The 11,836-nt window shown below is 37.6% G+C and overlaps 2 protein-coding genes across 2 annotated transcripts; both read left to right on the top strand.

The window, feature by feature from the left end:
- The first annotated feature begins 48 nt into the window (after positions 1 to 48).
- LOC114520018 (protein tilB homolog) lies at positions 49 to 3,279 on the top strand. The gene is made up of 17 exons (XM_028540213.1): positions 49 to 151; positions 226 to 319; positions 411 to 484; positions 599 to 676; positions 829 to 925; positions 1,021 to 1,096; positions 1,180 to 1,230; positions 1,294 to 1,353; positions 1,446 to 1,495; positions 1,601 to 1,645; positions 1,767 to 1,865; positions 1,953 to 2,024; positions 2,129 to 2,194; positions 2,267 to 2,336; positions 2,432 to 2,527; positions 2,611 to 2,702; positions 2,825 to 3,279. The coding sequence occupies exons 1-17, from the start codon at positions 79 to 81 to the stop codon at positions 3,003 to 3,005; spliced, it is 1,374 nt and encodes a 457-aa protein (XP_028396014.1). The 5' UTR covers positions 49 to 78; the 3' UTR covers positions 3,006 to 3,279.
- A 1,760-nt stretch (positions 3,280 to 5,039) lies between these two features.
- On the top strand, positions 5,040 to 11,449 carry LOC114520131 (serine/threonine-protein phosphatase 2A 56 kDa regulatory subunit epsilon isoform-like). The gene is made up of 14 exons (XM_028540351.1): positions 5,040 to 5,209; positions 5,316 to 5,490; positions 5,596 to 5,792; positions 7,155 to 7,256; positions 7,540 to 7,632; positions 7,751 to 7,881; positions 8,178 to 8,237; positions 8,347 to 8,455; positions 8,710 to 8,763; positions 8,853 to 8,903; positions 9,302 to 9,421; positions 9,575 to 9,702; positions 10,311 to 10,412; positions 10,980 to 11,449. The coding sequence occupies exons 1-14, from the start codon at positions 5,192 to 5,194 to the stop codon at positions 11,146 to 11,148; spliced, it is 1,509 nt and encodes a 502-aa protein (XP_028396152.1). The 5' UTR covers positions 5,040 to 5,191; the 3' UTR covers positions 11,149 to 11,449.
- Positions 11,450 to 11,836: the final 387 nt, after the last annotated feature.

Genomic DNA, 11,836 nt, shown 5'->3' with positions numbered 1-11,836 from the left:
AGGTGAGGTGAAAGGAGAAGAGAAGAGAAGAGAAGAGGAGATTGCAAATTGAAGATTCAAATTGTTTGGTTTTTGAAGATGGCGATATTTTCTGCGGCTGACAGGCGTCGCACAGCAACGTACGAATCGGGTGTAAACAACATGGTTCGAAGTAAGTTTGTTTTTAATTTTTTTGGTTCTTTTGTTAAATTTCTTTATTATATGCAGTTTAATGTGTTGATTTAGTTACTGAAGATCTCGTTCGTAAAAGAGCAGAGCATAACAATTGTGAGTTATCGACGCTTGAGGAAGTATCCTTGCATCAGTTGGATATCGAGAGGTGAGAATTAAAGATTTTTGATTTGTTGATGGTTTAAAAGTCAAGAAGAAGGGAGTTGAAAAACGATCAATGATATAATGTTGTTATGTAGGATTGAAATTTTAGATAAAGTTTGTCGTGAATTGAAGATTCTCTATCTGCAAAGCAACCTAATTCCTAAGATTGGTAGGCAACCATGTAATCTCTGCATTAACTCTGTTATTCTGACCAAAGCATAACGCACTTTCCTTTCCCCAACCTTCGAGAGGCACTGCTTGTCATCATCCTCTATGATTTCAGAAAATGTTGGTAGATTGAAGAAACTAGAGTATCTCAATTTAGCCTTGAATAACATTGAAAAGGTTGAGAACTTACAAGGTATGTATATTCTTAGTCTAATATACACCACAATCATAATACCATATAAAGTACCATACATTCTGTTTGCAGTTTACCAAACCGCATCCTGTTATCATCCTGTTCTATGCAATATGTATCAATTATCTCAACAAATGTCTCTAATTATTCAGGATGTGAATCGCTGCAGAAGTTAGACTTGACTGTCAATTTTGTTGGAGAATTGACCAGCATCGAGAGTTTAAGGGTTAATTATCGCCTGCAAGAATTGTACGTCATCGCAGTTTTTCTGTTATACACTTCCTTCACATTGATACCAATGACCTAACATTTTTGTTGTGATAATGCAATTTATGCTCTCCTAGGTTTCTGACTGGCAATCCTTGCACACAATTCACAAGTTATAGAGAATATGTGATAACAACATTGCCTCATTTGAAAGTAGGTCTTGCACAATGTGGTTGACCCGATTTAGAAAACAGTTAGATTGGATTTCAATCTAATTTGTGAGGACATTGTTTCAGACATTGGATGGAAAAGAGATTGAAAAATCTGAAAGGATTTTGGCAAAACAAGTATGTGTAGTGCTTTTAAAAATTTGCTTACCTTCAATTCATCTAATAGCTGAATCATTTTAGGATTATGACAACATTGTTAGATGTATTGTTGATCAAGAGAATGATTACAAAAAGGAAATTGTAAGTGTGTGTGTGATCTAATGCCACTGGATTCAAATTTGAAATTTCCATCACAAGACAAACTCTATAACAGTTCTGTTTATATTTCCAAGGAGAGTAAAAGAAATCAACAAGGAGATGAGGAAAGAGACCATTTGTCAAAGTATTTCTTTGCTATTTCTGCCGGATACATCATCATCCTGTGATCTGCCCTTATATAATCATGGTTGTTAAAAGAGCCTAAATTTTTGTGCATGGTGTTTTGAAGGGATAAAAGCAGTGAAAATGAAAAGGACACAGAAGATGATGCAAGGTAATATTATTGATAAAATTCTGCCAGCAAAAAATTGCATGTTTAGGATATATTTAAAGTGGTTTGTTTGAGTTTGATTAACAGTATGTGAGAGGCATTATAATACATGCTCTCATCCCAGTTTCTGGCAAGAAGAAGTTGAATACACACCAGAGTCAAGAGTTGAAATTCATAAGCATATGGAAGAAAAACGAAAAAACAAAGAACAGATTGATAAAAGGTAGGAAGAACTCAGAAGAAGAAGTGATGGTGGTCATAGGAGATGTCACGATTCATGATTTTGAACTTCATTATTCCTGTTTTTCAGTGCAGAAAAAGCGCCAAAAGAAGTGAGATTCTTCGCTAAAGACGGCAGACCTTTGAATATAAACCAGGGGAAGTAAGTCGAAAGATTTTCCAGCTGTTGGTTGATATGCGTCTTGTTTTTAATTCAGCGTGAACTCGTGAGCGTTACTCAGATACAGTCAACCCTTTTTTTTCCAGACTCGACTTTAATTTCACTGATGACGAGGAAAACAATGTGTTTCTTTTTGACCTCGCCTGTCCGAGGTAGGCGGGCTAAACAAGCTAGATTTTACCAGAATAATCGAACAGATATAACATCCTTTTTTTCTTTTATAGGTATCTGGATACCTCCTTAATCAATGTTGATGTACAAATGAACTATGTTCGAGTGATAGTTAAGGGAAAGGTAAAATGAACACTCTCTCAACAAGAGACTCCATCTTAGCAACAAAAAACTACTTTCAGTCCGCATATATTTATCTTCGTTTCATCTTTGTTTAGATAATGCAGCTAGCGTTACCAGAAGAGATCAAACCTGACTCAAGCACAGCTAAGCGTTCACAGGTTACAGGGCATCTTCTCTTGACTATGCCGAAGGTAAAATGAAAGACCATGCCTGCACAGTTCTCATTTTTGCTATAACTCGCCTAGAATGTTCTTATGTTGGATTCATTTGTTAGTTAAAAGGAATTATTCGACCAAAACAAGAGAGGAAAGCCATGCCCAAAGAAAGTCTGAATGAAGGCAAAATAAACGGCAAATATATGACAGGGTAAGCTCAGACACTATGGAGTTAAATAAAATTAAGAATGACTTGAAATAGCGCGGTTTACTAAATCAATCCATAGCACATATTGACGGATATAATTTATGATTCTCGATATGCTTCCACAGAAAACAGCAGGAGAAACTAGAGGTTGATCCAAGCGTAAGAAAGGATGTCGACTTTGGTAACATCGTTTGCGATAAGAGCAAGGATTTGGAAAAGAAGTACTCTTCAGGACGGAAATGTGCCGATGAAGAAGTGGAAGATGAGGAATTTGTTGACGATCCAGACGTTCCTCCGCTTATTTAGGATCGACACCATACGAAGCGTTAGACCAAATATTACTGTGAGAAATATCCCCTAGGTCCCTGTTTTCATGTCCCTGAGGTTCCCTCGTTATCCACACGGACAGAAGGGGAAACGGGTCAGAACAAAGAAACTTTGACACAACCCTAACTTGTCAACTCAGGCATGCAGATAGACGTGACATAATATATTGATATTGTCGCTGTTCTGTTGTTGTTGTTCCATACTCTTCCCGCACCATTTCCATATGTTTGTGAAATACAAAAATTCAACATTTCGAACCAGTAGATGTAAACCTCTTCTTGATTTCATTCAACAACTGACTACACTGACTTTCCCGATGAAAACCCTGCTCGAAACATCTTAACTATTTTATAGGTATACAGCATTTGATGTGAAACAACATAGTTAGCAAATGTCACATTTCTCGATAATAGGTTTTCATTTTTTCAACCTCCCCCTGGAAACATGAACCTGTCAGATATTTCCCTTTAGGACATCTCCTCTCCTCCAGGGGGGGATAAAAACTCAGCTCTCCACTGTGACCCCAGCGGAATATTTTTGCCTATTGCCTCAGTGAGGGTAAACCAGGACATATAGATTAGGAGTATCTCGTCATCCATGTGTTCCAAATCGAGATTCATCTTGACTCTCATTCAATCCAAATTCTCAGTACAACTGTACTTACTATAAACTTATCATGCAAACAGTTTTATGCAAACAACGTTTCCACGCAATATTTTTGAAGGTGGGCCAACACTAGTGAAAGACATTGGCATTCGGGGTAAAATGATGTACATGTCCGCAGTCTGTGTTTATGGACGTTTCAAGTATGCAAGCACTCGATTTACTCGAAATAACGCTGAAAAACAACCAGTTTCCACATCAAAAAAGCGTCTGGGAACACTAAATCTCACAAGAAACATTCTCTCTAACGGGAACAAATTTGTTTGGCAAACAGAGTTTCATTTCAGGAAATATCGTAAAGACAAATGTTTCCGGCGACAATATTCGTGGTTTGCCCATGGCAAAAACGTTTCTTATACGACCAACTGTGTTTTTGAGTGGCGACGGTCTTAATACAAGCTGAATTCATAAAGTTTGTATTATTACCGACGTCAGTTTATCATTTCCAGCTGTTCATATAGGAATATGGATAAAGCGTTAGGATAGGACCTGTCATTATGGCCTACGAAGAAAACAGCAATTAGTTGTTTTGCACGAATTGCATCCATCTTTTATCGTTTTCCGAATCGCCTGCCCACTGAATTACGCAATGAAATGGATTCATGGCATTTTAGTGTACAGTTTATTATCGTTATTAACTTGCCAATGTACTTGTTAATTTTCCCTGCCAAATTTTGATCGGATTTTCACCGCTAAACACCCACATCAATTTTCGATTTCATAATTAATAGATAGTGTAATTTGACTTCGTGCAGGTTACAGCTGTTTCCTAGCCGGCGGTACGGCTAACCGCCTTCATTCCTGCATGTTATAGACGCTTTGAGCCAGAGAATTCAACACTGTGGAAGGTAAATGTGGAATTTATACGAACAGATATCCCCAGGGCAGACCACAGCCGGTTTCTCATTGAGGTATTGACCTTTTTGCCCCAGTATATCAGTATATGTAATGGTATTTATTGAGACGAACGTGGGTGCTATGTGCGTTGCCAGATTAGATAGACTACCTTTGAATATATCACGAAAACTTCGAGCCTTCTGGGCCCTTTTATCTGGAAGTTTTGCAAAGAAAACTAGGGTGGATGACATAGCAACTATGACCAGCAATCGTATATTATGTCAACGGTCATAAATGCATTTTACAGAACCATTGATTTGCGAATTTGGTATAAATCATTGCCGAAAGGACAAGGGTGCGTAATTTGTCGTAAAAGAGAGCAAAAGTAACCACAAGTTGATGGTGGTCGAACAAATGTCGCAGATGACAGGCGGTGATGGCGTCATCATCCGGGCAATTTTAATATGGCGGCGGCGTGCGGGCCAATCAGGCGGGGTTTGTTTATTGGAGGAATTTTGCACGCGTCGAAGGAAGTGTATATGCAGCTAGGAAAGCGAAGAATTATTGCAGATATAAGGTTATTTTCCCCTTAATTTTACCGTCTTAGGACTCGCCGATCGTGCCGGCCTTTTAAGGGGAAGTAACAACGTTGTGTGGGCTAAGGAATGGCCGATTTGCCTGAGGTAAGCAACAGCATTTGAATCGCTTTATCAAGTCGTCGCGACGTTGATGTTGCTTGGCTGTTGAATAAACATACTCACTTCGTATTTGGTTGCTTTTTCTCACTAGAAGCGGCCAGGAACAAGCCCAAGCGGCACAGCAACTGGTGCTGCAGCTCATGCAGATCCATTTCATCGTAAGTCACTTCGTAAGCCGCCCAAAGGAGTACAACGTAAGCAACAAGGGTCATCGAAATTTCGTACCGATGTTAATGTCGAACTGCAATCGTTGCCGCTACTGAAAGGTGTGTAGCTTACGGCTTTTGTTGTATTTGTTCTGCCTCCCATTTGCAGGATACATTCAAAATACAATTTTGTCGTTCGTCAATATTTGCTCGCCCTCGATTTAGAAACGAATACAACCGAACAACAAGAATTGTTCATCAAAAAACTCAAGCAATGTTGCGTTGTGTTTGATTTTATGGACCCAGTAAGCGATCTTAAAGGGAAGGAAATTAAGCGATCTACACTCAACGAACTAGTGGATTATATAACTTCTGGAAGGGGAGTTCTTTCTGAACCAGTGTATCCTGAAATCGTAAATACGGTAAGCAAATAGTAATCTATTTTCAAAGTAACATCCGCCATTATATTTTGTAATTATTCGCTGATGCCTCTGTGTCTGAAGCAAACATTTTATATTAGCGTTTGTACGGACCTCAAATTGTCTGTTTCGCCTAAAACGGCTTGAAATGGAAACGAAAAGCGTTCTTGTTTCGCGAAATCGTCATGGTATGGTCTCGTCTTCCCGAACACAGGATAGAAACCCTCAAAATTTATTAATGTGCAAAAAATCCTTCATTTCGCAATCCCACTTGTCACAGCTTAAATAGCAATTTCATATTTTACGAGCTTTGTTTTCATTCCCAAAATCGAAAAATGCAAAGTGTTTCACTAAAGCATTGAACCCGTGAAAATGTACAATATAAAATATCATTTTGAATATATAAAAGGTATTGTTTACAAGCAAACTAGTGCAGTGTTTGTGAGCGAATGGCCACTGGTATTTGAGTCCTTTCATTTCGCAAAATACAATCAATTTCTACAAAAAATGAAATCTCCTAGAAGTCTTACACGCCCACAAGCTTTGTTGTGTATTCCTGGTGGATTTTAGCCTCGTTTTTTGCAGATATTCGACTTTACAACTTCAGATTTTCATAAATTGCCGTGTGTGTGATAGAAAATTAAAACGCAGGGGTTGCTTTATATTGCAAAGTTTGCTTCAATAACTTGACTAATTTATGTTTTCAGTAAACAGCTTCTAAAAATGGCGAACAATTGGGCAATTTCACCCAAGCACATGTATGGGTTTCAACGCCTTCAAAACCTGTGCCCACAAGTTAAAAAATTTCAATTTTATGCCACATTTAGTACATAAGATATTGTTTTGCTCAATTGGAATTTTAAATAGTTTAATTTGCTTGTCACCTCTGCTGTCAAAACAATTTTAGGAAAAACCCTTGGTCTTAGAAATATTCCTACTACAAATTAAATACTGTTGTACATTTTGATACTCTCCTAAAGTAATATTCGTATCTGAGAACTCCCCCACTTATAGACATGTACAGACAGCGCTTGTCATTATTAGAGGCTGCTAAAAGCTATCCAACAGCTGGTCCTTCTGAGATCTTGCCTCGCATAAGAATTACTCAAGCTTCGGTAGCACCTGGCTTGCCAGGATCATATTTTAAAGGTTCAAAATCGAAAGGTTTCCAGCTTCTCTTTCCAGAAATACTTTGCGAACCATTTGATCTAAACTTAAAGTTATACTACATAATCCTAAGGGACCATTGTACCTTCTGTTGTATTCTTCAATTTTTTAAAATATTTCAATTTTTTAAAATGTTTCATGATATTGCTAGATTCTTCACAGCTGGTATGATAATAATGTGATATTTTATCTTTACAGGTGGCGTACAATATTTTCCGAACGCTTCCTCCCTCAGAAAATCCGGACTTCGACCCAGAAGAGGATGACCCAACCCTGGAGGCCTCATGGCCTCATCTTCAGGTTGCAAAAAACTTTACAAAATATTTCACTTGCAATTTCATCTACAACCATTAAATGCCACAAACTTTATCTATAATAGTATCCGTTTTAACCTCTTTTGTCTAAGATCTTGTACGGATCATGCCTTTTTGATAGAGTACTACCACAGTAGGAGACCAGAGTATCAGTTAAAACAAAAAAAAAAATTAACTGAAAGCACACCCCTTGTCATGTGTAGTTACAATCAGACAATCGACTTTTGAGAGCATACTTCATCACACTTTAACATTGATTGACATTATAGATAGTCTATGAATTCTTTCTTCGATTCCTTGAGTCCCCTGAATTCCAACCAACCATTGCAAAAAAGTTCATTGATCAAAAGTTTGTCCTTCAAGTGAGTGTAAAAATTAGAGATTTCTGTGCCTGCCTTGACTGAGCAATGGTTTATAACTACTTTTATGAGAACACAGTGAAATATTGACTGTTTAGCTTAACTGGTAAATATTTTCCAGCTTCTGGAGCTTTTTGACAGCGAAGACCCGCGGGAAAGGGACTTCTTGAAGACTGTTCTACACAGAATTTATGGAAAGTTTCTTGGACTTCGAGCATTTATTCGTAAACAAATTAATCACATTTTCTTGAAGTAAGTTTCAAGGCCAGTTCAAACCGGGATTTTTTGCTGCAATTTTGGAGGTGATTTTCTTCATTTGATAGATGGAATCAAGTGGATAATGTAACTAATGTTCAAATAAGGGCACTAACACATCAGACTACTGATAACTATCCACTTGTTTACATCTATCAAAAGTAGAAATTCACCTTGAAAATAACAGCAAAATTTGCAAGTGTGGAACACTAGATTCTACAAATCCTTTATGCATGAACCTTGGATTGAAAAATCTTTAGTGTTTCATCTTGTATTTCTACTTTGCGTTGCAGGTTTATTTATGAAACTGAACATTTTAATGGTGTTGGAGAACTGTTAGAAATTTTAGGAAGGTAAAGTTAAAATGTGTAACCTTCTCTTGGTATGAAAGAGCTGTTGTGATTTTTGAACTTTCCTGTAGATAACCCCACAGCTGAAGTAAGATTACTTTTTTTTGTCTAGTATTATCAATGGATTTGCACTGCCACTTAAAGTGGAGCACAAACAGTTTCTAAATAAAGTGTTGATTCCTCTACATAAAGTCAGATGTCTGGGGCTTTATCATGCTCAGGTAGTTTGAATTATTCATCTTGTGTATTCAGTAGTAGTTCATCTGGGGCCGGTTGTTTACAAAGTTGAATATCTTTTTTCATAAATATTTTCTGGACCGATAGAAGTCATATTTTCTAAGTGAAACGAACAGTGGTTCAGAAGTTCATAAACGAAAACACTGGATTAAAATTTAACCCAGGGTTAGCGCTAACCTAGCTTTGAACAACTGGTCCATGAAAGATTCTGACATTGTTTGGCTTCCTGTTTTTATAGTTAGCCTACTGTGTTGTACAGTTCTTGGAAAAAGATGCAGCATTAACTGAGCAAGTAAGTTCAAAAATTTTCAAAAATTGTTTATGTGAGAGACCTCCTAATTTTTACCAGATTTGATGAACAAAACTCTTGATATTTTGCAGGTAATCACAGGTCTTCTCAGGTATTGGCCAAAAACTAGTAGTCAAAAAGAGGTAGGGTGTTATTCGCACATGTTTAATATAAGGAAATAAAGTAAGGTTCGTAAAAATTATAAACTTTCAATATTGCTGCTGTTTTTTATATCATTTCATTGCTGACATATACCATTGTCGGATATTGGCTTGAGATGTATCTAGACAATGTTCAAAAGCATTCCTATTAGCAATTATAATTTCACAAGCTCATAGGCGTCTAGGTATAAAGGCGAGATTTTTCCTCAATTTTAAAATAGCATAGCTTGTAAATGATTTGATGTAAGTGATTTTGAAATTCTGCAGAGGAGATGTGTCTAGCCTGGTTTTTGCGTAACTCGTCCTAGGCCTCGCACTTTTCTTCGAATAGGTCTATTTATTCAATTGCCTGTTATCTCTTGTTATCCCTTGTTGTATAGGTGATGTACCTGGGGGAGATTGAAGAAATCCTAGACGTTATAGAACCTCAACAGTTCGTTAAGATACAGACGCATCTTTTCAAGCAAATCGCAAGATGTGTGTCGAGCCCACATTTTCAGGTTGGCATGAGCTTTCTGGTTTCTATGGTAACGTACTATGGCGTCAGCACTCGCCTGAAATATGGCTGGAAGAACCTTAGCGAGAACCTTAGAGTTTTCATCGTTTAAACAATAATTTTGTGGTTCGAACAAGTCGTCTCTTTTTTTTTTCAGGTTGCTGAGAGAGCACTGTACTTTTGGAACAACGAGTACATTATGAGTTTAATAGAAGAAAATTCCAATACGGTCTTGCCAATAATGTTTAATAGTTTGTACAGAATATCCAAAGATCATTGGAATCAGTAAGTAGCTGCATTGTGCATTACTTTATAATAAACCAAAACAGTGTAGGTAGTATTCTACAATAAGCTGTCGTGGTTTGTGTCTGAACCACCTGAGAAAGATATCTCAAACGAGGTGGTCCAGTGTAGGTAGTATTCTACAATAAGCTGTCGTGGTTTGTGTCTGAACTACCTGAGAAAGATATCTCAAACGTGGTGGTCCAGTGTAGGTAGTATTCTACAATAAGCTGTCGTGGTTTGTGTCTGAACTACCTGAGAAAGATATCTCAAACGAGGTGGTCCAGTGTAGGTAGTATTCTACAATAAGCTGTCGTGGTTTGTGTCTGAACTACCTGAGAAAGATATCTCAAACGTGGTGGTCTAGTGTAGGTAGTATTCTACAATAAGCTGTCATGGTTTGTGTCTGAACTACCTGAGAAAGATATCTCAAACGTGGTGGTCTAGTGTAGGTAGTATTCTACAATAAGCTGTCATGGTTTGTGTCTGAACTACCTGAGAAAGATATCTCAAACGTGGTGGTCTAGTGGGTAGTATTCTACAATAAACTGCTGAAATACGTATTTCTGAAGTGGCTAAGATTTTTTAATATACAGTGTATCTCTTTTCAGAACAATCGTAGCTCTTGTTTATAATGTCTTGAAGACGTTTATGGACATGAACAGTAAACTTTTCGACGACCTTACGTCCTCATATAAAGCAGATAGACAAAAGTAAGTATTGAACTTTGAACTGTTTGTGAAAGACAATTTATTTTAATCCTCTTAGCCGTTGCAAAAACATTGCTGCGATGGGCCGCCTAACCTGTGAAGCAATAATGCTCGTGTGAATATACCACTAAATTGGCTTAATTCATGCAGGATCATCTTTATTGTTATCCAGTGTTACTACAAGAGGAAATGTAAACTAACTGTATACTGGATACCTTTGGATAGATACTGGTTTTATAAGAATCATCTCTTATTGATCCAGTGTTACTACAGGAGGAAACCTAAACTAAACTAACTTTATTTATACTGGATAGCTTTATCAGTTCTAACTAAATTGTTCTTCCTAGAGGTCCAGTAAGGATCGTCTTTTATTGATCCAGTGATACTAAGGAGGCACCTAAACTAAACTAACTTTATTTATACTGGATAGCTCAATAAGTACCTATATAGGTCAGTGGTACACTCCCTTGCTGATCTCTATAGAGTAGCTGAGCGCGACCGTACGTCCAATAAACGCCTGGGTACGATTAATGGAGACAGAGCTTGAATATTTAAACTTGAATATTTTAGAGAGAAAAGGAAAGAAAAAGAAAGGGAGGAATTATGGAAATCTTTAGAACAGTTAGAGATTGATCATAAAATGAAGCGAAACTTTACACCAAACGCGAAACTCGACTCCAGTTCGACCGAAACGCAAGAAAACGCCGTGCCGAAGGATCAAGACGAGACAGCATGTTAGAAATATAATATGTGCGCGCCAAATGTAAATGTCTTTGAAAAAAACACCGCGACAGTTTGCCGCACTTCCGTCGAATATCGCCGTAAAACGACAATATTGTCGCCTGTTGTACGCTGCGGGCAAAACGGATCATAATTTACGCTGGGCGGAAAACAAACGCCGTGCTTGCGCGGTTTTTGCACAATTTTTAGAGACTGATAAGTATGCTTAAATATATATAAGACAGTTCACCCGCGCGTCGCGGGCAGTACAGTATAAATTAGGTGTAAATCGCAAAGTTAATTAATTTCATCTCAAGTCACTTGGGCAAGTTGTTCAAATTTAATAATGCGCATGGCAGCCATCGTTGAGAGGCGATGAAAGTTCGCGCGCAAAAAGTTTGCACAAAATTTTCATCAACTCGTATTTGTCTTTCTACAGTTTGAGGTAAAAAGCAGACTTTCAATAATGACGTGATTTGGCTTAGGAGCCTGTTTCTCAGTCAGTCATCTTTTGAAGAAGTACTGCAGCTTGAATTGAGCACGAGGTTTCTAAACCACAACTTAATTATCGAAAGAGTCTATTGAGATGTGGTCCAAGACAAGTACTAGTTAACCACTTGTATGTAACATAATTGCAACAATAATAAGGCAGTGTAATGTTCCTATAAATGATTCTGTGCCGTGTTACCAGCCTGTTAGGAATACAT

Source organism: Dendronephthya gigantea, unplaced genomic scaffold (genome assembly GCF_004324835.1).
Source record: "Dendronephthya gigantea isolate DGI-Jeju-01 unplaced genomic scaffold, DenGig_1.0 000015F, whole genome shotgun sequence".
In the NCBI taxonomy this organism is placed as follows: domain Eukaryota; kingdom Metazoa; phylum Cnidaria; class Anthozoa; order Malacalcyonacea; family Nephtheidae; genus Dendronephthya; species Dendronephthya gigantea.
This window is presented reverse-complemented; position numbering and strand designations above follow the sequence as displayed.

Bases quoted from the DNA above. Each gene is read 5' to 3' on its own strand.
- LOC114520018 (XM_028540213.1), top strand. From the start codon at position 79: ATGGCGATATTTTCTGCGGCTGACAGGCGTCGCACAGCAACGTACGAA. The intron at 1,231-1,293 runs GTATGTGTAGTG...GAATCATTTTAG, and splicing joins AAAGGATTTTGGCAAAACAA to GATTATGACAACATTGTTAG. The intron at 2,528-2,610 runs GTAAAATGAAAG...TTCATTTGTTAG, and splicing joins TTCTCTTGACTATGCCGAAG to TTAAAAGGAATTATTCGACC.
- LOC114520131 (XM_028540351.1), top strand. The intron at 7,882-8,177 runs GTAAGTTTCAAG...TTTGCGTTGCAG, and splicing joins ATTAATCACATTTTCTTGAA to GTTTATTTATGAAACTGAAC. The intron at 9,703-10,310 runs GTAAGTAGCTGC...ATCTCTTTTCAG, and splicing joins TCCAAAGATCATTGGAATCA to AACAATCGTAGCTCTTGTTT.